Below are 23,540 nucleotides of genomic sequence, written 5' to 3' on the forward strand. Positions count from 1 at the left end.
GCATCTCCACCACCTGAATGCAGCCCTGGAACAATCACCTTAACGATATAACTAGATCAACTCTATCTAACCGCAGTATTGGAGATTAACTAAGTACATTTAAGTACAGTTCTGAGGTACAGTACCAGTTAAAAGTTTGGATACAACTTTTGACTGGTACTCCAAGTCTTGATCCAATAATAACCAGGGGTTAAAGTGGGCCAGAATGATCTGGAATGGCATTCTGGCACCTTCAATTAATAAGTAAAAAGTAAATAAATCTAATTGACAGTTTCATACATACACATGTCAAGCAAGTTCATTTTTCATGGAAAAGGGTCCGGCTGCGGTCTGTTGAACAGGGGGTGTGGTGTGAGGGGTAAACCCATGGATGTAATCCCACCTCTGACCACAATACGGGTTGCAATAGCAGAGTGGCACTGTTCGTATTTCCACTCGTTGACTCGATGGGAATTGAAAAAACAGAAGCAGCGATTCAAAGACCAACTTTAGCCAAAACATGAGATATTCATGTCTTTTTATGTTTGTAGTGAATAAAACTCGCAAGACTCTTCTTTTATAGATAAGTTATAGATAATCTCTATACGTGATAACATTGGTAATATGAATTGGTAATAACAACAACAAACAACAACAAATGATCGTACTGCTCTGTCTCCTGTATTTGTGGCTGACAGTAAACCACTGTAGTCAGACGTAGTCAGACGCAGACGTAATCTGATGTAGTCAGACAGATAAACTGATTCAGATAAACAAAGCCATGGCAGACTTTGATAAACAGTAGACACAGTTGTGCAAGATGTAACTCAATAAATAAATGACAATGTAACTCAGTGATACTTGAAGTGTGAGTCACATAAATGACTTGTGTGGGAATTCTGCACCTTTTTGCCTGAGCTGTCAGAAACTGATCTGGAATCTTTCCAGACTGATACTGACACAAGCCAGAAGTGTTAATTGTTTTTCCTTTTCTGGAATACATGAGCACACAGAAATTTAACTAAGTTATTGACCTTTTACATTGAAATGTCTTATTTTCATTTAATTTCTCTGGTGCTTACACCCTACCCCTTCATCCTGTCTATCTCCTGTGTTCTGATAACAGCTGCAGGTTCAGTAAATCCAGATTTCTTTAGTTCTGCCTTTCTCTGTCTGAAATCAGTGCAGTTCAGGTCCATTCAGCTGCTGAAGAACTATGTGGAAGCATGAGGAGCAGCAGGACTGGTTTATATGTTTGTGAATGATAATAACCTGATAATAACCTATATATATTATGATGGAGCACTCTGAATGCAGCCATTCTGCTCAATAAGTACTTTTATTGATGATAATTGATATTTTGTATTTGCTGACATATTTTTTTTCTAATTAAATACTGTTACATTGTGGTATTGCTACATTCACTTAAGAAAAAAATCTGAATACTTCTCCCACCACCTTTTAACTGTAGATCAGCTGTTCTTCAGTATCATTATAGCCTGTCAGCAAAAATGTTACTTTTTGGACTTCAGTGTCTTTATTTGCTTTGTTTGTTTACAGTGTTGTTGCTTTCTTGTACTATTTTTAGCACTATCCAAATATTATGTTTCCTATCTTTTATGGAAACTGCTCATTTAGCTACATACCAACAACAGACCTACTGTAGCTACAGATGTGGCTGAAAATATTGGTATCCTTCCTCCGCTTTTTAAAAAAAACAAAATTTCCTCCATATTAAGTTGAAACTGACAGAAATATATGGTGTCCATCGTTCTTTATTTCACAATGATAATAACTGAAACTTTGCTTTTGATTTACAGCTTAATATAGTATTTAATACAATAAAACAAATGAAAATGGCCAAAAATATTGGTACCCTTAACTTAATATTTTGTAGTACAGCCTTTGGGGGCAATAACTGCAGTCAAGCGCTTTCTGTAACTTTGAATAAGGTTTCTCCACTTCTCCACTGGTAGTTCGGCCCACTCTTCTTGAGCAAAGTGCTCCAGTTCTCTCAGGTTTGATGGGTGCCATCTCCTAACTGTAAGTTTTAGCTGTTTCCACAGATGTTCAATGGGATTCATCGGGACTCACAGCAGGCCACCTCAGAATGGTCCAACGTTTTCTTCTCATCCGCTCTTGGGTGCTTTTTGATTTATGTTTGGGGTCATTATCCTGCTGGAAGACACAGCTTTCTGACACTGTGCTGTATGTTTCGCTCCAAAATGCCTTGATAGTCTTCTGATTTCAGGCCCCCAGTGCCTGAGGCAGCAAAGCAACCCCAAAACATCACTGAGCCTCCTCCATGTTTCACGGTAGGCATGGTGTTCTTTTCTTTGAAGGCTTCATTTTTTCTGCTGTAAACATAGGGTTGGTGTGATTTACCAAAAAGCTCTAATTTTGTTTCAGCTGTCCAAAGCACATTCTCCCAGAAGGACTGTGGCTTGTCAACATGCATTTTGGCAAAGTCCAGTCTGGCTTTTTAGTGTCTCCCTCTTAGAAGTGGGGTCTTCCATGGAGCCCATTTTCATGCAGACAGCGACGGATGGTGTGACTTGAAACTATTGTACCTTGAACTTGAAGATCAGCTTGGATCTGTGTCAATTCATTTCCATTCAAGCCATCTTTCTGTTTAATCTTGGGCCAGTTTTCCTCTTGTGACCACATCCAGAGATGTTGGCTACAGTTCCATGAGCCTTAAACTTATTCATAATATTGGCAACATTGGTCAAAGAAACATCAAGCTTTCAACATCAACCTTTACGTTGACAGTGCTCGGTTATTACCTTTTTTTAATGTCTTCAGACCACTCTCTAGTTTTCCTTCTGTTTTCCGTATTCTGTGTAATGCACACAGTGGCACAAAACAGCAGAATGAGTAATTTTCTCCTTTTAAACTGGCTGCATGAGTGAAAACTTGAAAACATCTGTGATTCTAATTAAAACACAATAGTCTGCTTAAAGTATCACTACAAGTTTCTTACAACTTCTAAAGGGTACCAATAATTTTGTCCAGGCTATTTTAGAATGTCTTTGTAGAATAAGCATGAATTCAGTTATTTACACAACTTTTTTGTTTTGTTCCACTACAAACCAAACACAGACATGCATTGATAATAAAATATCTTATAATTTCAGAACTGTTCAGGGTGAATGGTGCATTATTTTAATAAAATGTAAGGGTACCAATAATTTCGGCCATGTCTGTATGAGCATTTGAAATATTCACGAGCAATAACAGTTTTTGTCAGTATGGATTAGCAACCATTGTGTTTTGTAGTGGGACAATTTACACTGTAATCATTCAATGATGACTTCACATAAATGTTTTGCCTGCAACATCAGCCCTCACAGTCACATATGAAACTGCAACTCACACTAAAACATCATTATGAATATATATGTGTATATATGTGTATTGTATTTTTGTGCTACATTATGCAGCAATATTAAGTTGTACTGAACATCAGTGTAGATTTGTGTTGTGTTGTGATCTCTGCTTTATACCTGCTTTAGGGAAATAATTCCTTCCCTGTGGTCAGCATCAGTGGTGATGGTGAAGATGGCAGCTGCCTCGGTGTTGGTGATGCTGTAGGTCATCTCAGCATTCTGCCCTTCATCTTCATCGTTGGCTCTGATCCGTCCCACTGCCTTCCCCACTGGAGCCAGCTCCGGTACGTACAACTGGTAGCTCTCTGCAGCAGCAACATGACAGACACATCAGTCTGGACATTTTAATATTTTTTTGATCATTTTGATAATATTTAGTGCAGTTTGAAATCTGCTCTCACTGTTTCCTACATCTGTTTTCTCTGATTCAGAGCAGTGGAGAGCCAGTTTATGGGCAACCAAACAAATAAAAAGACTGGTGGAGCTCACCAGAGACAGCCTGATGTTACTTAGCAGAGTGTTACAATATGACTCTTCACATCCAACAATGCCTTTACAGGACCATTGTATATAAAGTTATACTATATGTATTTCTTAACCAAAACAAACAAAAAAATTTAACCAAACATTATATTTTCAAATTTATTTATTTTATTTAAATAAACTTAATAATGAAATATATGCACTTCTGAACAATAAATAAGCAAATAGATTTATCTATAAGATTCAAATCATCCTGTGTTCATTTTCACTATTTGCTGTTTGATTAAATAACCAGCTTTACACTTGAAAAATGACAATTAAAATTCAAATAATATATTCTGTCACATCACACTGGATCAAAGAACAACATTATGGGGCCATTTTTACCCCTCATACAAACTGCTGTATAATGCTGCACTCAACATTCGCACCACTGTCTGGTTGCTTAGCAACACACATTATTTAGACATCTTTTGACAAGCAGGCTGACATATCACAAGCTAAAACTAGCTAGAATAGATAGATAGATAGATAGATAGATATATAGATAGATAGATAGATAGATAGATAGATAGAGTGACTACTCAAGAAGTTCTGGAAATGATCCAGGATATAAGCAAGGGAGAATCGGATGCGGGAGACATAACGGCAGACGTGAGTGAGGGAGAGTCAGATGGGCGAGAGATCAATGGCCCTTCATTTTCGCTCGACGTGGAATCTTCATCTGAGGACGAGGAGCCAACATCCCAAAAAGGCCCAGGCTTCTGGTGACAGGAGAGGGACAACCTACCTTGCCCCTATCATGATGTGAGAGCGCATATGACAGTTCTGTGGATCTGTGCGAGCTGCATGAAGACTGGCAAGAATGGAACTACCTATACAGCCGGGAGTGCACACTGGGAGAGTGCAGTCACAAAACAGAAGGAGCACACATGCCGCAACATTGAATGCGTTCATGTGCTTGATGGATTGTGTGATGCTGCAGCACATCTGTGACTGTACAGTGGCGGAGGCGCGCAGGTGTGGAGCGGAGGGCTGGGAGTTGAACCTGGCTGAGCCAAAGCCGTTCATTGCACTCCTCTTATCCAGGGGAGTGCGTAACAGGAGGAACACAGATGTGGAGGACTTGTGGTCAAAAGAATGGGGTCTTCACGTCTTTAGCACCACCATGTCAAGGAACAGGTACAGGAGAATCATGTGCTACCTACAGTTCGACTGAAAAGACACCAGGCACATCCGACTCCCAAGTGACAAGTTTGCTCTGGACAGTGAGGTGTGGGATAAGCTAATTCAAAACAGCATCGCTTCCTATAAACCAGGGGCAGAAATTATTGATGAAATTGAAATTGATGAACAGTTATTTCCCATAAAGTTGTGCTGCCCCTTTACCCAGTACATGCCCAATAAACCTGACAAATTCAGCATAAAGTTCTGGCTCGCTGCTGATTTGGAGTCGAAGCACATGTTGAATGAATGAATATCCGTATCTGGGGAAGGATCCAAGTCGCCCTGCAATGCAGAGCCAAGGGGAGAGTGTGGTCCTGAAACTGATGGAGCCTTCTTTGGGGAAGGGGAGAAATGTAATGACAGCCAATTTTTTTACATCACTCCCCCTTGCCCACAAACTCCTTGCCAAAAACACCAGCCTGGTGGGCACCCCGACAAAAAAAAAAAAAAAAAAGGTCACTGATCCTTCTGCGCTGGACTACACAAGACAAAAGTGATGCAGAGCGACAGGCCAACGCTCACTATCCATCAGAGAAAAGCAGCACCAAGCACACATTTGTGGAGATACTTCATGACGCAAAAAAAGAAGCTGGAGACAGTTCACTATTATGAAAGGACAAAGGTGTGAATATATCTATATGCATTGATAGACTGTACATATATTCAGACAGTCAGAGATCCAGTGCAGATATTTTATTTTATCTTTATTTTTACTTATATTTCTATTCTTTATTCTTATTATCGTGGTTTGATTCTGGAGTCTTACCTGTACCTCTCCTGTGTTTCATTATCATTGCTATTGCTGCTATGACACCTGAATATCTTTCTGTGGATAAATAAAGGCTTGTCTTATCTTATCTTATCTTAGATGGAAGTTGATGTGCTGGACAAGATGTTGAGGCAGTACTCTGCCCAAGCTGCTACCGGAAGATGGCCAGTCACTGTATTCTACAACATGCTGGACTTGGCCACACTGAGCATGTGTGTCCTGTACTGGAGCTGCATGGATACAAATATGACCCGGCGAGTGTTCATCCTGGGGCTCTGCAAGCAGTTACGCAGTGAACACATCACTAGGTCAAGACAAACACAGAGGCCTATCAACAAAAATGTGCATGAAGAGCCTATGTGCAGTGTGTAGACAGTGCACTGTGAAGGTCTACAGCTTGTGTGCTGATGGTGAGTAGCGTGAATGTGTGTATGTGTGTGTTTGTGCACTACAATCAGACTACTGCACATCAGTAGTAAAACAGCTTTTCTCCAGCTCCTAGAGAATACAGAAAGTGTTAGTGAAACTGCAGGACCATGGACAATGCCTCAGTCAAACTCGTCTCCATGACTACTTTTTGCAAAATATCTTTTTATCAGTTGGATTAATGTTGAATTTGCATGTCATGTAAATGATCTGCATATTGAAATTCATGTGTGTGTGTGTGTGTGTGTGTGTGTGTGTGAGAGAGAGAGAGCTCTGTTTCTTTATTCCCAGTAAACAAGTTATTTGTCCAAAATTTATTCTCTTCCTCTGCAATAATTAAATAATTTAATTATTTTGTTGTTGTTGTTGTTGTTGTTATTTGTTTGTTTTAGCCTACAGTTTATTGTTGACTTTTACAATGTATTTGGCCTTTTCGATCTTCGATCTCTGTTTCTTTATTCTCAGCACGTTTTTAACTTTTACTTAATGTTCTACAAGAATTCAATTATTTAAATGTGTTAAGTATTTTGTTGTTTGTTTATTGTAGCCTACAGTTTACTGATGAATTTTAAAATGCATTTGACCTTTTTGATTTGTAATGAGATAGCCTAAAGCGATTTTAACATTAATAAACCCCATAAACTGAATTTTAAATAGTTATTTTGTCAAGTCTTATTTATTATTAAATAAAAATAGATGAAAATTAACAACTTAACTGCTTCAAGAAATTACATCTTTGTTATGTCATCATTGCTGATGCTGTTGCAGCAGGGGGTAAAATGAATCCAATCCTTTAATTTTATATTATCAATTAAATGTGATGTGATCTATACATATAGAAAGCCAAAAGTCCACAGAGACAGCACTGTTATACAATGTTACTGTCCAATAAAAACATGAATCTTAACTTTACTGTGAGAAAAAACAATATGGCAGCAACAAATAGGTTTTAACTCTGAGAACAAAGAATTTATATATTATGTTTAAAACGCTGCAGTGAGGTCAGTGCCACCACCAAAGGGCTGCTGAGATATGACTGTTCCCCCTCAGATGATCGACAAGATGGTAGATTTGGCAGATTTCTTACATTCAAAATAAATCTCAAACCTAAATTTGGTGACAGCTGTGGTATGAAAACTACAACACTTCACCTGGTTCACTGTCTCTCCCCTGCTCTGCTCTGTGTGCAGCACATATAGGGAGGTCTCAGCCCCACCGGTGGTGAAACACAGAGCAGTAACCATAAATGACAGCAAAATGCAGTAGAGACTATGTTTATTTATGTTATTTGCCTAATTTATATGCACTCATTTAATTTCCGTTCAGTGGGATGGTCTCTACTGTGTTTTGCTGTCATTTATGGTCACGCTACTCTCCTGTCTGGGATTACATGAAGAGACAGAAGCACTAAATCCACAGAAGAACTGTGGCAGCTTCTCCAAGATGCAGGAACAACTGACCTGCCAAGTACCTGAAAAACTCTGTGCAGGTGTACCGAGGAGAACTGCTGCTGTTTTAAAAGCAAAGTTGCTCACAGCAAATATTGACTTCATTTAAATTTGTTTACTGAACTTTGTATGAAGTTAACTGATAAATAAAAACTATTCATAACATTATTTTTGAAAGCATCCTCACTTTACTTTTAGAGCCTAAAACTTTTGCACAGTACTGTACATGGAGAATGTTTTTTGTCTAACTTTTGTTTTGTTTTTATCACTCTTTCCCCTCACCGAGGGACAGCAGGAAACCTGCAGTTACACACTTTTGTGTAACCGTGATTATGTACAATAAGCCTTGTAGACTTATTTGTCCTCCCAGTTGTTTTGTCATCAATTAACTTCCACATTTTCCTCATGCAAACATTTTGTTCCCAACTTATAAAGCAGTGATTCTGTGTGTTTTGTCTATGAATTTATTGGTGAACAGTTCTCAGACCATGTTCATTGTTGCATTGTGCATTTGTGCATGTGCATTGTTCATTTACGCAATATGGTTAGAACATGTATCATAAATCCAGGAACAAAGTGACATGTGAATTCAGTCTCTGTCCATTTCTGTTCTTTATATATGGCTTTCTGTTTCCACACAGCGGAAAAACTTGTGGTTGGTGTTGATGTTCTTAGCTGAATGATTTTGTACATACAAAGATACAAAGATCCTTTATGTGCTTCTGTATGAGTGTGTTTCCATGCCCTTGAATCAGAGACAAAAAAACAAATGTGTGCATATAAAACAAGTGGGTTGAGTTGCTATACCATTTGTGATATAACATTTCTTGACATGTTTACTAGTGTCATTAGCATAATCTTATATTCATTCTGGCCTGAAGCTGTAATTGTAAAACATGATGTGTCTGCATATGTGTGTGTGTGTGTGTGTGTGTGTGTGTGTGTGTGTGTGTGTGTGTGTGTGTGTGTGTGTGTGTGCGTGTGCGTGTGTTATTGTGTGTTGAGGTCATTAATCTATAGTGTAGGCACACACACTATTTATCAGCAGAGCCAGATAGTCACAGCACAGTCAGAACTGTTGCAAATATTGTTAATATTTGGGGTTTTGCCCAGCACTGGCATGGATGCATACTGTAACATACGGTCACAGTTGTCTAACTTCAAAATGATCAGTGCCAGTAATAACTGTCTCACAGAGAAGGTTCTGCCATTTTTTGTAGTTTTACACATTTAAAACAACAGGACAACATGAGGAGTGGATATACTTTTCTAATGTTGCAATGGCTGGATCAAATAAACAGCATGCTTAGATATCATTTCTGCCCCAGACAATAAAAAGAAAGCATCTATTTGAGGCAGCAAAGAGGCCGAAAGGAAGAGGGACAGAAGTCACTGAAAGATGATGGTAAAACTTCCAGAGGACGCAAACGTGACGCAGAAAAGGCACAACCACAACGTATGGACAGGGATTCTGCTGTAATTTGTCAATATGCAATCACTGCATTAAGATTTCTATGTACACTTTGTTAGTACGATCACCAGAATTTAAAATGGCTTAATACTGCAGCAAATTCAAGTAATTCCAATGGAATGTTCAGGGCCATAGAGTTGCCAAGTGGGAGGAGCTTAACTTAGGACAAATAGTAAGGAAATTTGTGTTTGGTAGATTATTTCTTTGTTGTAACAATGCTTCTTGGCAATAAATCTTATACCACTGGAAAGCCTGATTATTTCACTTTTAAATGGTGCCACATTTGTTAGGAATATGCATTTGTGGGATGAGCAGCAGAGCTGAGTATGTGGGTTGCGCCCATGAAAAATTTGCCAAATCTTCTCTGCCAATGCCAAACAGCTTATTCTGCCATTGACTCTTTATAATTTTTTTATAAATGAATATTAAAAAATAGGTGTGATGACAGACAGTTCATACTATCAGGATAAAAGCAGTGGGGGGCTGACGGTCTACAGTTCTGAAGGACTGTAGCTGCCCTGTGTTGTTTTCTCTTTGATTTAATCATTCCATTCAGCATTTTTAACACTGGCTTGACACTGTTTTGGATAGTTCAATATAAATTAAATGTTCAATACACATGTGTAATAGTGTTTGATATATATAATGTAAAGCTATGGTATTCTGGAAATAAGGTTTAATATAATTACATTGAATAAGTGATATAAGTGATAAATGTGCACACATACAAATCATATGTCAAAACATTGCTGAATTATAAAAGCCAGAAGTGGTAGAACTGTGGGAGCCGAAAGAGAAGGCTCTTATTGATGTGCTGAGCCAAATGATCTAGCTCACTAAAAAGAGCCAGAATTCACATCACTGATGTGAATCACAGTTGGAGCTCTTGTATCGGCATGAAACTCTCCTGGTTAAATCATGAGCAGAAAGATGAACAACTGTATTAGAAGATATCTGGTTCTTTGATAAAAAGTCAAAGGTACAAGACTGTGTACATAAAAATTTCATGGTAGATGTTAACTGCAATTCCCAAGGTCCATTTCAGCAAGAAACAGCCACTAATCAAGCTTAAAATTCGGTCATATAGGGCGCTAACAGCGAGCAGAAACTAAAGGTTACGATGTTGAGAAGACTGATTTACAGTCCACAGAGTGAATCAATTCATATAATTTCTGGGTCATATTTGAGTGAATTCAGCAACTATGACAGCAAGCATTTTGTTTACAACTTCAGCAACAAAGCAGTTTCAATTCATTATGCTCTGATTTTTGCCCATGGTTTCTTCTCTATAGCAACAGCTCATGGGTATTGTAATATTCTGAGCTGTCCGCCAAAAACAAAGACAAAATGCTATTTCTCAGAAACAAAGTTGAAATAATGTAATCTGGTTATCATAATATAAACCTATGGGAAAGGTATATTATATGGGAGAGTCCTCAGTTTCTATGTTAAGTATTGAGGAGATCATTTAAAGAAATATTTGAAATGGAAATACAGAATGGGGAAAAACACTTCTAGAAACAGCAACCCCTCCCACTTCGCAACTCTCTTGGATTCGCTCACAGGGTGGAAGTAGCCTGACAATGAGTACAACTTTGACCTGCAAATTCTTGACTTTTATGTTAGTTTTTGAGAAAATACTTTGCTGTGGTTGTCTTATATTATATTAAAAGGTGTTTCTGATGCAGTATTTCACCCACCTCAAAACTTGTCTTTTTATCTTATTAAATCTTATTATAACAGTACACAATATATTATTATTATTATTATTATTTCTATATAACACTTTTCAGGGGTTTTCATTTTATATATAAGTCTATAAATGGCACTGAGCCTCATAGGATGTCCGCAATAACTATTTGCTATATAAAGATTAATTAAGAGTAATGGTAACCTGAGCAGTGAAAGTTAGTGTCTCTTGACAGGAGAAAAAATGGATCAAAACAAATAGTTCCACATGTGGCCCAAGTGACTTACAAGTGAAACAAATATGAATGCATTCATTTTACCTAATTCATGGCGGGACACTTTCTCTCAGTCTTAGATTATGGCAACATTATCTGTATAATGATGACATCTACAAGAACTTATCAATCAACTAAACCTGAGCAACAAAAAATAAAGGACTAACAAAGCCTGCTGGATTGAAGTGAAGAAAGAACTAAATGATGGTGAGAGGACACTTCTTGTCAGACACAACTGTACACTGTGTATGAGTGTGATCACTTACTCTGTGGAAACTTTGGAGGGTTGTCATTGACGTCAGTGAGGGTGATGTTGACAGTAGTGGATCCAGACAGTCCTCCAACTGATCCTGCCATGTCTTTGGCCTGGATCACCACAGCATAGTGGTCCCTGGTCTCACGGTCCATGCTGGACATCGCTGTACGGATGACACCTGAGGCACACATGAGGAGAGGAGCAAATATCAGTGTTGCTGAAGCTCAGTGGTGGTCTGTGGTATAGGCAGCGTAGGCAACATAGGCAGTCGCCTAGGATACCGATGCATAGGGGGTACATGGAGAAGGATAACAAAGCACTTGCTGCTCATGAGCAATCAGTAGATACATATATTAGATTAGGACCCCTGCAACAAACACATGCATACACACACACACACACATTTTTTTCCCCTCAAATCAGCTACTACATGTGCGTACTTTCCTCTTGTTTGTTCTATCCATGCAGATACTGTTAGTTTGGTTTATTTGTTAATCTGTTCAAATTTTTGAATGTGAATGTGTCAGATTTGAGTAGATTTCATGTCCATGGAGGTGGGGGTAGGGGTGATGGTGGGCTCTGACTGAAGTTCACCTACAAGGAACCAAAACATCCAGGACCACCACTGCTGAAGCTACATGTTAAAAACTAGTATTGCATAAACATCAGAAAAAGCAGAAAAGAATACAGCTGGCTTGTGTGCAGTTGGTCTACTGCTTTCTGATTCTGTGGAAATTGCTTTCACCAGCATCAAGGACTTATTAACAGCTGATGACTACACTGTACACAGAGCAGTTTGTTCAGTCGGCAACTGTTTCATTTGGCTATGGCCATGTGCAGTTTAATACATCATTATAACTGGTTTAGATTAATGATTAAACTGACCTTTACACATGATTAAACCATGTCTAAGGGGTCAGGTTAACAAATTATAAAAAAACACATTATTTCTTAATTTTACAGCAACACATATTTCCACTGCTTACTCTGGATTATCCATAGAGCTCACTATCAGAGATTCTTTAAGGGGAGTGTTTCTTCAGGTGAGATAAGATGTACATTTTTAATGTTATGTACATCACAAATTTAATCCCTTTCACCTCCATTGCTAATTACAGGTCATGGGTGCCCAGGAGCCTGTGCAACCAAGAGTAATGGTGAGGACCTATAGAGGATATTCTGCTGTTGGGTGACCAAATCAGGAGAATAGTAAGGAGTGGACACAGTGTTAACAAAGTGAGTTTTAACTGTGAGATAAACTGTGTCCATTAGCTTTCTTGGTGTTGTCCATCAACCACTCAATAGTTTCATACAGTCATTTTGCATCACCTTGTGAACCTTACCTAACTGGCTCAAGGGAATGCAATCACACAAAAACTGAGGCCATGGCAAAGTGAGTTGACCAGGTACACACCCTGTCAACTAACAACTAGACCATTTGAAAAGGCTTGCTCTAATAAAATATCAAAATAATAAAATAATACAGGTAGAAGCTGCTGCAACATGACACAAACGTACCAATCCAGCTTCCAACCATATGTGTGTGTGTGTTTGGCTGTCTGTACATTTGGTGAAACCGACTTAATCTTGATTGTTTCTGTTGATTGCCTTCTTGTACAGTGCTGCTTGAAAGTTTGTGAACCCTTTAGAATTTGCTCTATTTCTGCATAAATATGACTTAAAGTATGATCAGATTTCCACTAAAGTCCTAAAACTAGATAAAGAGACATCAGTTAAACAAATGAGACAAAAACTTTACACTTGTTCATTTATTTATTGAGGAAAATGATCCAATGTAAAATATTTGTGTGTGGCAAAAGTATATGAACCTCTAGAATTATCAATTCATTTGAAGGGGAAATTAGAGTTGGGTGTTTCAATCAATGGGATGACAATCAAGTGTGAGTCTGGGAGGCCCTGCCTTATTTAAAGAAGAGAAATCTGGGTTTGTGGAAGTGTATCATGGCTCAAACAAAGGAGATTTCTGAGGACCTTAGAAGAAGAGTTGTTGATGCTCACCAAGCTAGAAAAGGGTTACAAGACCGTTTCTGAAGAGTTTGGACTCCACCAGTCGGCTATCAGGCAGATCATATACAAATTGAAGACATCCAACACTACTGTTACCCTCTCGAGGAGTGGTCGAACAACAAAAATCATACCAAGAGCAGGCGTGTAATAGTCCAGGAGGCCACAAGGGACCCCCGGGTAATGTCTAGGAAACTAAAGGTCTCTCTTGCAGTTGCTACAGTCAGTATTTATGAGTCCACCATCAGGAGAACATTGAACACCAATGGTGTGCATGGCAGAGTTGCAAAGAAAAAAGCCACTTCTCTCCAAACAGAACATTGCTGTTGTCTACGGTTCGCTCAAGACCACATGGATGAGCCAGAAGGTGATTGGAACAATATTCTGTGGATGGATGAGACCAAAATTGTACTTTTTGGCTTAAATGAGAAGTGTTCTGTTTGGCAATGATTAAACACTGCATTCCAGCATAAGAACCTTATCCTCTCTGTGAAACAAGGTGGCGGTAGTATCATGGTTTGGGCTGCTTTGCTGCCTCTGAACCAGGACAGCTTGCAATCATTGATGGAGCTATGAGTTCTGAGTTGTACCAGCAAATTCTACAGGAAAATGTCAAGGTATCTGTCTGTGAACTGAAGCTCAACAGAAAGTGGGTCATGCAGTAAGACAACGACACTAAACGACAAGTCGTTCTACCAAAAAATGGTTAAAGCAGAAGAAAGATAATGTTTTGGAATGGCTGAGTCAAAGTCCTGACCTTAATCCTAAAGAAATGCTGTGGAAGGACCTGAAGCATGTAGTTCATGCAAAGAAGCCCACAACATCCCTGAGTTGAGACTGTTCTGTAAGGATGAATGGGCTAAAATTCCTCCAAGCTGATGTGCAGAGCTAATAAACAGTTACCAGAAACGTTTGGTTGAAGTTATTGCTGCAAAAGGGGGTCACACCAGTTACTGAAAGCAAGGGTTCACATACTTTTGCCTCCCACAAATGTGTAAGATTGGATAATTTTCCTCAATAAATAAATGAAAAAGATGAAAAAAAAAAATTTTTTGTCTCATTTGTTTAATTGGGTTCACTTTGTCTAGTTTTAGGACTTGTGTAAATATCTGATCATGTTTTAGGTTATATCTATGCAGAAATACAGAAAATTCTAAAGGGTTCACAAACTTTCAAGCAGCACTGTATATCATATAATGTATCATGGACAATATTAATTCAGCACCTATGGCAGTAATAGAGTCAGAAATCTCAGTGACAAATATTTCAAAATATGGAAGAATGAAAAAAGAAAAGAGAAAGAGAAAAGAAAGAAAAGAGATACAACTTGCAGCAATTTTTCAGGGGAGTGAACTGAAGTGAAGAAAGAACTAAGCTTTGTGGCTGTGCTACAGCAGCACCTGTGACACAAAACTGGCAGGCTAATCTTTGCCCCGTCTCTGGGCTCTGGACAGGACACACACAGTACATGAAATTCTTACACAGAAAAATATCATAAAGTAGCTACAGCAGAGTGTATGTTTACATGACTGAATGATATCTTGAATTAAAAATGAGGTTAGGTTGGAGAAAGTCACAATATACGATACTGATAACAGAAACATCAGTTACTTATGTAACTGTAGTGATATATCGATGTTAAATACGTTAGGCTCACTGTAAAGTAATTAAACCTGCAAAAAATGTTGTTTTTTTATTTTTCAGCACTTGTTGATAATGCCTTAATTTTTCATGCAATTCTGCTGAATTTATAACACATCTGCTGCTGCCTTCATGGAATACATTATCAATATCAAAACTCACATTCAGACTTGTTATTTTCATGCAGATTAGCTGGACATGGTTTTATAAGCCACCTAAGACACAAAACACTAATTTGACAGTGTAGTTGACATATTTCCTATTTTAAACTGAATCTAGAGGAAACTAAAAATCAAACACTATCGTCAGCATCAAGCAGTCTAAGTAAAATGACTGTCTGCCTCAAGACAGTGATACAAATTTAATGTAATTATCATTATATATTAAAATTGATTGTTTAAAACATTTTAATGTATGCACTGATACACTAATGCACAAAACCAGGGATTGTACCCAGGGATTGCTCCTATTAGCCATTGTGCCCTGCTTAAAAATGTCATCATTCTCATGACACAAAGTGAAATATTAGCAGCAAATCCCAATAAATTCAAATGAGAATTGGTGACAAAAGCGGTGATCCAAAAGACAATGGCGCATTATCCTGAGGAAATAATCCTGCATCGACTGCTGGTGCATTTCTGGGAAATCTGAAAGGAAAAATTAATTGACTCCAAGCTCCTCAGTCAGCATTCTGGCTGAGGCATGAAGGGAGACCACATGTATTACATCCGCAGAGGTGAAAGTGATTGGATGTAATATAAAAAATATGATAATATGATTTGGCCACAGGGAATGGTAGCTCATGTTTATAGCTTATATTCTTCATCAGACGGTAAAACATGCTTATACACACACACACACACACACACACACACAAACAAACTGCTGAACATGTATATATTATTTCTTCATATCATTCACTGATTACACATACACTCATGTCACTGCTCTCCTTGCACATTGCATTAAAATAATCATGGTATAGATTGAATCTTTACCAGCATCCTGCTGAAACATTGTGTTTCTACACTCTCACAAACTGAAAATCAAATTGATTTAATGCCCACATGTTTGAGACCCTTTATTTTTTTTATATCATTCATAGTTGTGTGAGGTGTTTGGTTCTTGAAACATATTTTTCCATCTGAAGACATCATCAGATCTCAGTTACACTGAAAACTAGATGCAACATGTATTCCTGTTGTTGTTATAAATGTACACTTTTTTATTTCCATGTGCGACAAAAACAAAGGCATTTGTTAAGTGTCCCTGTTTATTACAGTACATTCTTTCATATAATACATCTATTCCTCAATATAAATAATTTTAAAAAATCTATGCTTCATTTCATTTTGCATAAATACCTTATACGCAGATAATTCTGTTAATAGTGGTTACAGTCAATTTACCACATAGATGTTAAAAACAGCTCAAGTCAAAAACTTGCATGATTAAGACACATTAAGATTTAGAAATCTAATGTCATTTTAACAAGGTTGATGAGGAAAAACTGATTAAGATGGTAGTTAAAGGATGAGACTGCTGATGAGTCTGGTGATATGTTTCTTTCTGTCAACAAATCTCATGTTGTGTGTGTATCCAAAGTCTGATATATCTTGTTCCTTTGTGCCGTAGACCTCCGTTGTTGTCCAAAACTATTAAAAACACATCAGTGAGCCATGCTGTTGCACTTGGTGATATGTTCCTTCATTACCATGAACACACACACTGACTCAATCCAACACACAGCGTCCTGCTGTCAGAAATACTCACTAGAGTTAAATTACAGATTAATCTGCTGCTGAAAATAGTCCCCAACAAATGCACTATTCCCTCCTGTTTAAGTAACATTTGCTAAAAACAGTACAGTAATCAGCTGTTTAAGGAAATTACTGAACCTTTAAAAAAAAAAAAAACTAAACTAAAACTATATATTTGTGACCTACTGTATCTTTAAAGAGTAACGTCTTCAGTGGGATGGGCTTAGAGATAAGAGCCACAGACAGGGTAACGCAGTCTGTATTGAGAGAAAGATTTGTTGACAATAAGAAAAATACAGAATAAAACCAACCTCATTCTTTAACAATGACAAAAAAATGACACATTTTAACTGTCCCGCCCTACCATTTTCAATTCAGTATGTGAAGTTACAGTTAAAATTAAGAAGCAGGTGCAGTTAAATCGCTCGTGTGTTTAGGTGGGTGTAAATGGTTAAAAAATACTAAAAATGTATTTTAAAAACTATGAGGCCTCCTCTACCCTTCATTCTCTTTTATTATTTCCACCCACACAGAGTGCGTAACCGCCTTGTCCCATATACAGGCACCTGTTTATGAAGCCTCAGGTGTTGCCTTGTGGACCGTGGCCTGATCCAGTGAGCCTGATGTGCAACCGGTGAGCTTCAAAGCCAACCTACCATTTGTCACTAATGCCCTTGTAGACATTCACCAGAGTCTTGTAGCCACTGTTACTGTTTGTCCTTTCAGGGTAAGGCATGTAAAGCATCATATTTTAGGATTGACCATCATTTCTATCAATCATAATAATACTCAACAAGTTAATTGTTGGGGACACAGTGACATCACTACAGTGATCTGTTCCCAGATACCAGCTCTCCATAGCTTATCATAACTGAAAGAAATGATAGAAATACAAACTATGCATTTAAGACCAAAGTAGTGATTTACAAAGGCTTCTTCCAAACTTACAGTGATAGAAGCATTTGGGACAAGGACCACACTCAGCCTCCCCATATTGCCTTCTGACAGAGTGGATTTGGGTATGCCATATATCTTTGAAACTATCCTGATATTTCCCCTGACTTTACTTTCTCCTCTGCCAGATATAGTTTCCTCAGTGTTCATCTCTTCCCAACCACTTTCCTTCCTACAGCTCTGGAATTCATTACATTCATAAAAGGCAAGTCTTAAAACATTCTATGACGAGATCTCACTCTAGATATTTGACCAAAACTGGCAACTCTGAATCAGAGCTAGGTGTGTCTGACAGTGCATCGTGGTCTACTGCACCACATCGGTTCAGTGGTTGGCAGTAATGCATTTACAAGCTGGTTTGCCAGCGTCTGTCATAGTGAAGGTGGAATGATATTTGTGAGTTACAGTGTGTGGTGGTCCTGCCATGGATGCCTCTGCATAAGTATTGATTTATAGTTCAGGGTATCACCCATGGATAGCACCACTACAATGCCAGATGGATGTGTCACGCATTATCAGGCTGTATTGTGCCTAACCATATTCCCCCACGCAGTAATTGTGTTTACACTCTTTTATCCACTTTGTCATGTAGAGTGGAGGGTCTGCCATATGAAAAGGAGACTATTTTCATGCAATCATTATTAGCTAAAGTAGGTGTTTACAATCTTTCAGTTACTGAGGCAGCAACCCTGTTCCCTTGAAATTATGATTATATACTATTAATTTTCCCAATTATGTTGAGTTGGCAACCATAATTGCTTCCTGAATGAAGTGCTACAGTACATATATTTATTGCTCTAAAAGTCAGAGGGGGGATGTCAGAGTGGATGGAGGACATACAAGACGCAAGAGCTTGGTGCCAGAGGCTGAGGTCCACATCCTGAGTCCTGTGTGTGTTTAGATTTAGACAACTAAAGCGCTTTGGTTAAGGTTAGTGAAAGAGTCTGGTTTTAATTAAATGTTAATAAACATGTTGTGCTTCAAGTCACTGCAGATTTTTTCTGTGCTAAACTAAGACCACAATCTTCCCTAACCTTAACCAAGTGCTGCCAGAGTCTAAACGTATCCATAAAAAGTTTAATAATGCTGTAGCAAGATCGGATATTTTGTTGGAAAAAATAATGAAACACGTTGTCACTGGACATTTAATAATTCATTCAATTGCAACATTTTTACAACTTGACAAAAATGTAAATTAATGAAGAAACAGAGACTGAGGATTTGCATTGGAAATGGCTTCGCTAAAAAGGAAAATCTTCAACTTCATTAACTTTGTCTTCATTATCAATAATCTCTCCACAAAAATGCAGCAGCCCACACTGACCAATCATAGTTCTTCTTGTTTCCACATGGTATTCGGTAGCTGCCATAGCCCTGACATTTAGTTATATGTTTAAGGAAGCACACGCTCAGTGTAGGCGTAGCTACAGAACCTACTGCAGGCTGTGCTGTAGCAACCCTGCCTCCAAGAAACCGTGTTTATTTAATAATACTAAACTACAAAGCAAACACCAGCCTGTCCTCACAATGAAAACAACAGTAGCTATAGGTCTAAAATTCAGGTCGGCACCATAGACTGTAAAAAATATGGATGTAGTCACAATGACGTCGCCCATTGGTGTCTGCCGTTTTGAGGCCTCGAGTTTGGTGATTTGACCATCGCCATCTTGGATTTGGCCGTCGCCATATTTGATTTTTGGAGCCAGAAGTGACCATATTTGGACGAGAGGGTGGAGCTGACCATAGTGCTAGCTGCTAGCTTGGTTAGCACGGTGCATTTACAATCTATGGTTAAAAGTGATAATGCTAATGCTGATTTCCGCTAGTGAAAAACAGACCTAAAAACATTAAAACAAAATGTACTCACTGAAAAAACTGAACATCCGACTCTGTCCGTTGGAAATGACTGTTTTTGATGACCAAAATGTTACAATTAACTTTCACGAACTGAAAACACACTGAAATAGCAGCAACTCCGCCTATACTCTGTGAATCTGGGTTTACGCCATAGTTATGTTACGTTATCAACGTTGTCACCATGGTAGCAACTTGTCAATCACAACTTAGCCACGCCCTAAAGCACACCCTGCTTTATCATCTATTTTACTCTAAATAGAGCCATAATTTACCAAATGAACATCATGCTGTACTGAAGAAGACTTGAAACTAGCAACTGAGACCATAAACTCATTAGGAAACAGTTTACTGAGGTAATAAATCAAGTGAGAAGTAGGGTCATTTTCTCACAGACTTCTATACAATCTGACTTCTTTTTGCAGCCAGTGGAGTCACCCCCTGCTGGCCATTAGAAATAATGCAGGTTTGAGGCACTTCCACAATGGCTTCACTTTTCAGACTAGAGAGCTACCCGCTTGGCAGGTACAAACAATCCATAGTCACATTCACGCAATCTAGTGGCCGTAGTAATTATAACCTGGGGAATTGATGCAGTTTAGATGACATCAGTATAAGGTGACTTGATGTTTTTATTAATGTTGAACCAAAACCTAAATCTTTCACTAACCTAAACCAAATTGATTTTGTTCCCTAAACCTAACCTCACAGAAGACTCAAGAGGAAAACTTCAGCCTCCGGTGTCAACATCTTGTGTTTTGTGCCTGCACATCCACCTCAATCACCTCCCTACAACTTCAGTGAAGTATATATATGTAGCACTTCCTTCATTAAAAATTATGCATGTGAACATAATCCAGGCAGTGATTACATATGCCAAAGCAACGTAATTGAGAAAACAATTTAGCAGTATACACATGTAATTTCTAGGAGACAGAATTGTTAGCTGACATACCTCTCAATGCAAAACTATAAGTTCCCCTTGAAAAGTTCCCAGTGGCCAACACTAGCTAGCCCAAAATTAATTAGTTTATTTAGTTTATCATTAATTTATTAGTTTTACCAATTGAGCACCTTGCAAGTTATTTTGCAAAAATGTTGGTCTTTGGGATAATTTATTACAGTCAGCTCAGACTGCTACCAATCTGAACCAGTGACCAACATGGTACTGCCACAAAAACATGCCAGAGGCTAAAGAAAACATTTTCCCCATTGACCGCCATCATAAAAGAGACATCTGTAAAACTGCTAACAGGACAACTCCAAACAAGGTCAACTATTACCAGACACCTGTACATAGCAGCATGGGAGTTGAAGATAAGCATTTATGGAACCTTCTGTAATGTTCTCCTCAATTTACACACATGTCAGGTTACCAACACCTACAACACTTTTGTGTCTCACTGTGACTCACTGACAACCTGAAGGTTAAACCCTGATTCCTGATAACCTTGAGAGGGAACATAATGTATTGCTGCCGGTGCAGGGATACAAAAGGTACAGCAGCATGTAGAAGGACACATCACCACGTAACTCACACACTGTAACTTTATAATTGGCGAGCTTCCCCTCTTACACATACTCAATTTATTTACTTTAAATGAAAAATATTGTAAAAATGACAACATTTGTTAACGGCATTCCTTCCCTTATGCACTCTACTACTTTTTCTAGATAACTTTGTGCAATTACTTCATGTGTTCTGAATCTGTTTTACTGTTAGTTGGTAACTGTAAAACTGTGTGACTGTTCCTCTTAAGTAAAATAAAAACACCAACTGAGCATGAGACACTGTGAGCCGTGTAGCTGCAAGAGCGAGTGGATGATCTCATTATTCAAGTGTCAGAGTGTGTTCAGAAAATTCTCCACACACACTCCACTTGTCCAGTGACGGCAATTACTCGAAATACAGCAGTCAACAAACTGCTTTTTGTGTATCACACAAAGACACGTATGCATGAAAAATGATAGTTTATGTCTGGTATGTTCTGTGACTTTGTGGCTGTGTTGAATGAACAGAAATAACCTTGAGTAATTTTAAGTCTTTGCCAAAAGTAGCAGCCTGAAGGAGTGAAGACTGGTCAAAATGACCTCATTTTGCAAAATGTCCACACTCAGAAGGTCTGAACCTAAACTGGTTCTAACAAGGACAGAATTACCACTACACACACACACACACACGTACACACCTCTCCCACATGAGATGCAGACAGTGTTTAGCCTGGAGGCTCTGCTCCACTGCATTACTCGCTTCACAGGCTTACAAAGCAGAGAGCCATCTGGCCTTATCAGCCCCTTTAGACTGAGCAGAGAGACACGGTGCAGGCTGGACAGGACATGCAGCACACATTATGCACCTGTATCACAGAGAGTGACCGGGTGAGAGACTCATATAGACTGGCAAAGAGAGAGAGAGAGAGAGAGAGAGATGAGGGGGGATGTGTGAGAGAGAGAGATAGAGGACAAAAGGAAGTTGAGAGAGTTTGAAAATGAGTGGAGGGGACTGGCGTACGAGAGAGGTGAAAAAAACTAGAGGAACTGGAGGAATTCTGCTTCTGTGTCACAGTGATGGAGGGCAAGATTAACTGTCCTGAGCCAAGGACAAAACTCGACATAATTTCAGACCATTAGAATTAGTTTTTACTGGATTTGAAGGCCAAAACCAATATTTTTGAGCCAATAGTGAATTTGATTTTGAGGGATGTATTGGGACATCTCTTCCCAGCCCTCAGTATAATCCCAGCTTCAGTCCTTTTGACAGAATGACACAAAACTGGCTTCCACCTGCAGAAAACCAAAAGACCTCAAGCTGTGTGCATTCCACTGCCCGCCTCGTGCTGAAATGAGAGGAGCCCAAATAATGCCAGGATCGTAGGCCAGGAAATATATTAAATATATATTTTGACAGTAAAGGGTACTTGACATTATAAATGCAGCTTTCTTCTGCGTGCCCTTGTCTCATTTTTCACTGTAATCCCTCACACACAAACACAAGAGAGAAAGGAAGAGAGGGCAGATAAGGGGAGAATATTTTTCTCTACTTTAGCTCAGAGAGACAGACAGAGATCAGAAAGCAAGCAGATGGAAGCTAAGCATACATATTAGGGTTCAACGGATGTCTCTGCATTCAGGCTCCCAGTGGATAGCCATGTGGTTGTGTTTAGCATCATTCAATCTTCACTGAAAAAGACATTCATCTTTTAAGGAGTTTTACCTGATTTTCAATTTTTAAAGGTTAAAGAGGCAACCACTACTACTGCTGCTAATATATCAGTAGAAATGTACATATTTGATAAGACGTTATATATTTATTTGGCCAGCTGGGGGCAGCAGAATGTAAACACAAAACTGACCTTTACCATATTAAGTTTATATGGTTAATGTATTAGCAAACAGTTGCCTATTTACACATCCAGCAGACTAAAAGCAAAGTTAGCATTCATTTACAGTCATGTTTGTGTCCACCTGATGAATTTAAGTCCGATATTCACTCTCCTTTTTGCTCTGTTTTGATCTTCACCAACTCCCGAGAAAAATATCCAGGTCTTTAGCTGCTAAATGCTTCACTGTTTGCTAGCTAGCTGCTAACTTTGTCTGTCTGTTTGATGCTGGGCAGGTAGTGTACAGTGGGTTTTTCACTGAGAACAGCTGCCTGCTGCTGCTGGAAACTAAGCTAATGAGAGCTGTGAGGCTCAACCAAAACAGCGAAGTTGCAGACAGTAAAACCACAACGTTCTGTATTTCCAGTAAGGGGAACTGCAAAGTTGGTTATAATTCTCTGTGGGTTTGTCACTAAGAGTGACACCTTTCACATTTCACATAATCCTTTGATCCACTGTAATACATAAAATACAATATAAAAATGAAAATCAGTGCAGCTTTAAGCATATTCTT

General features: G+C 38.6%; 1 protein-coding gene across 1 annotated transcript in view; it reads right to left on the reverse strand.

The window, feature by feature from the left end:
- LOC137193593 (cadherin-18-like) overlaps window positions 1-23,540 on the reverse strand; it is a 206,713-nt gene that overhangs the window by 71,312 nt on the left and 111,861 nt on the right. Inside the window, exons 5-6 of the mRNA XM_067604822.1 lie at window positions 11,423-11,590; window positions 3,486-3,673 (exon numbers count right to left, since the gene is read on the reverse strand). Of these exons, the coding sequence (XP_067460923.1) occupies window positions 3,486-3,673; window positions 11,423-11,590 (356 nt within the window). The remainder of the gene's footprint in view (window positions 1-3,485; window positions 3,674-11,422; window positions 11,591-23,540) is intronic.

The sequence above is a fragment of the Thunnus thynnus genome, chromosome 12 (assembly GCF_963924715.1).
Source record: "Thunnus thynnus chromosome 12, fThuThy2.1, whole genome shotgun sequence".
In the NCBI taxonomy this organism is placed as follows: Eukaryota; Metazoa; Chordata; class Actinopteri; order Scombriformes; family Scombridae; genus Thunnus; species Thunnus thynnus.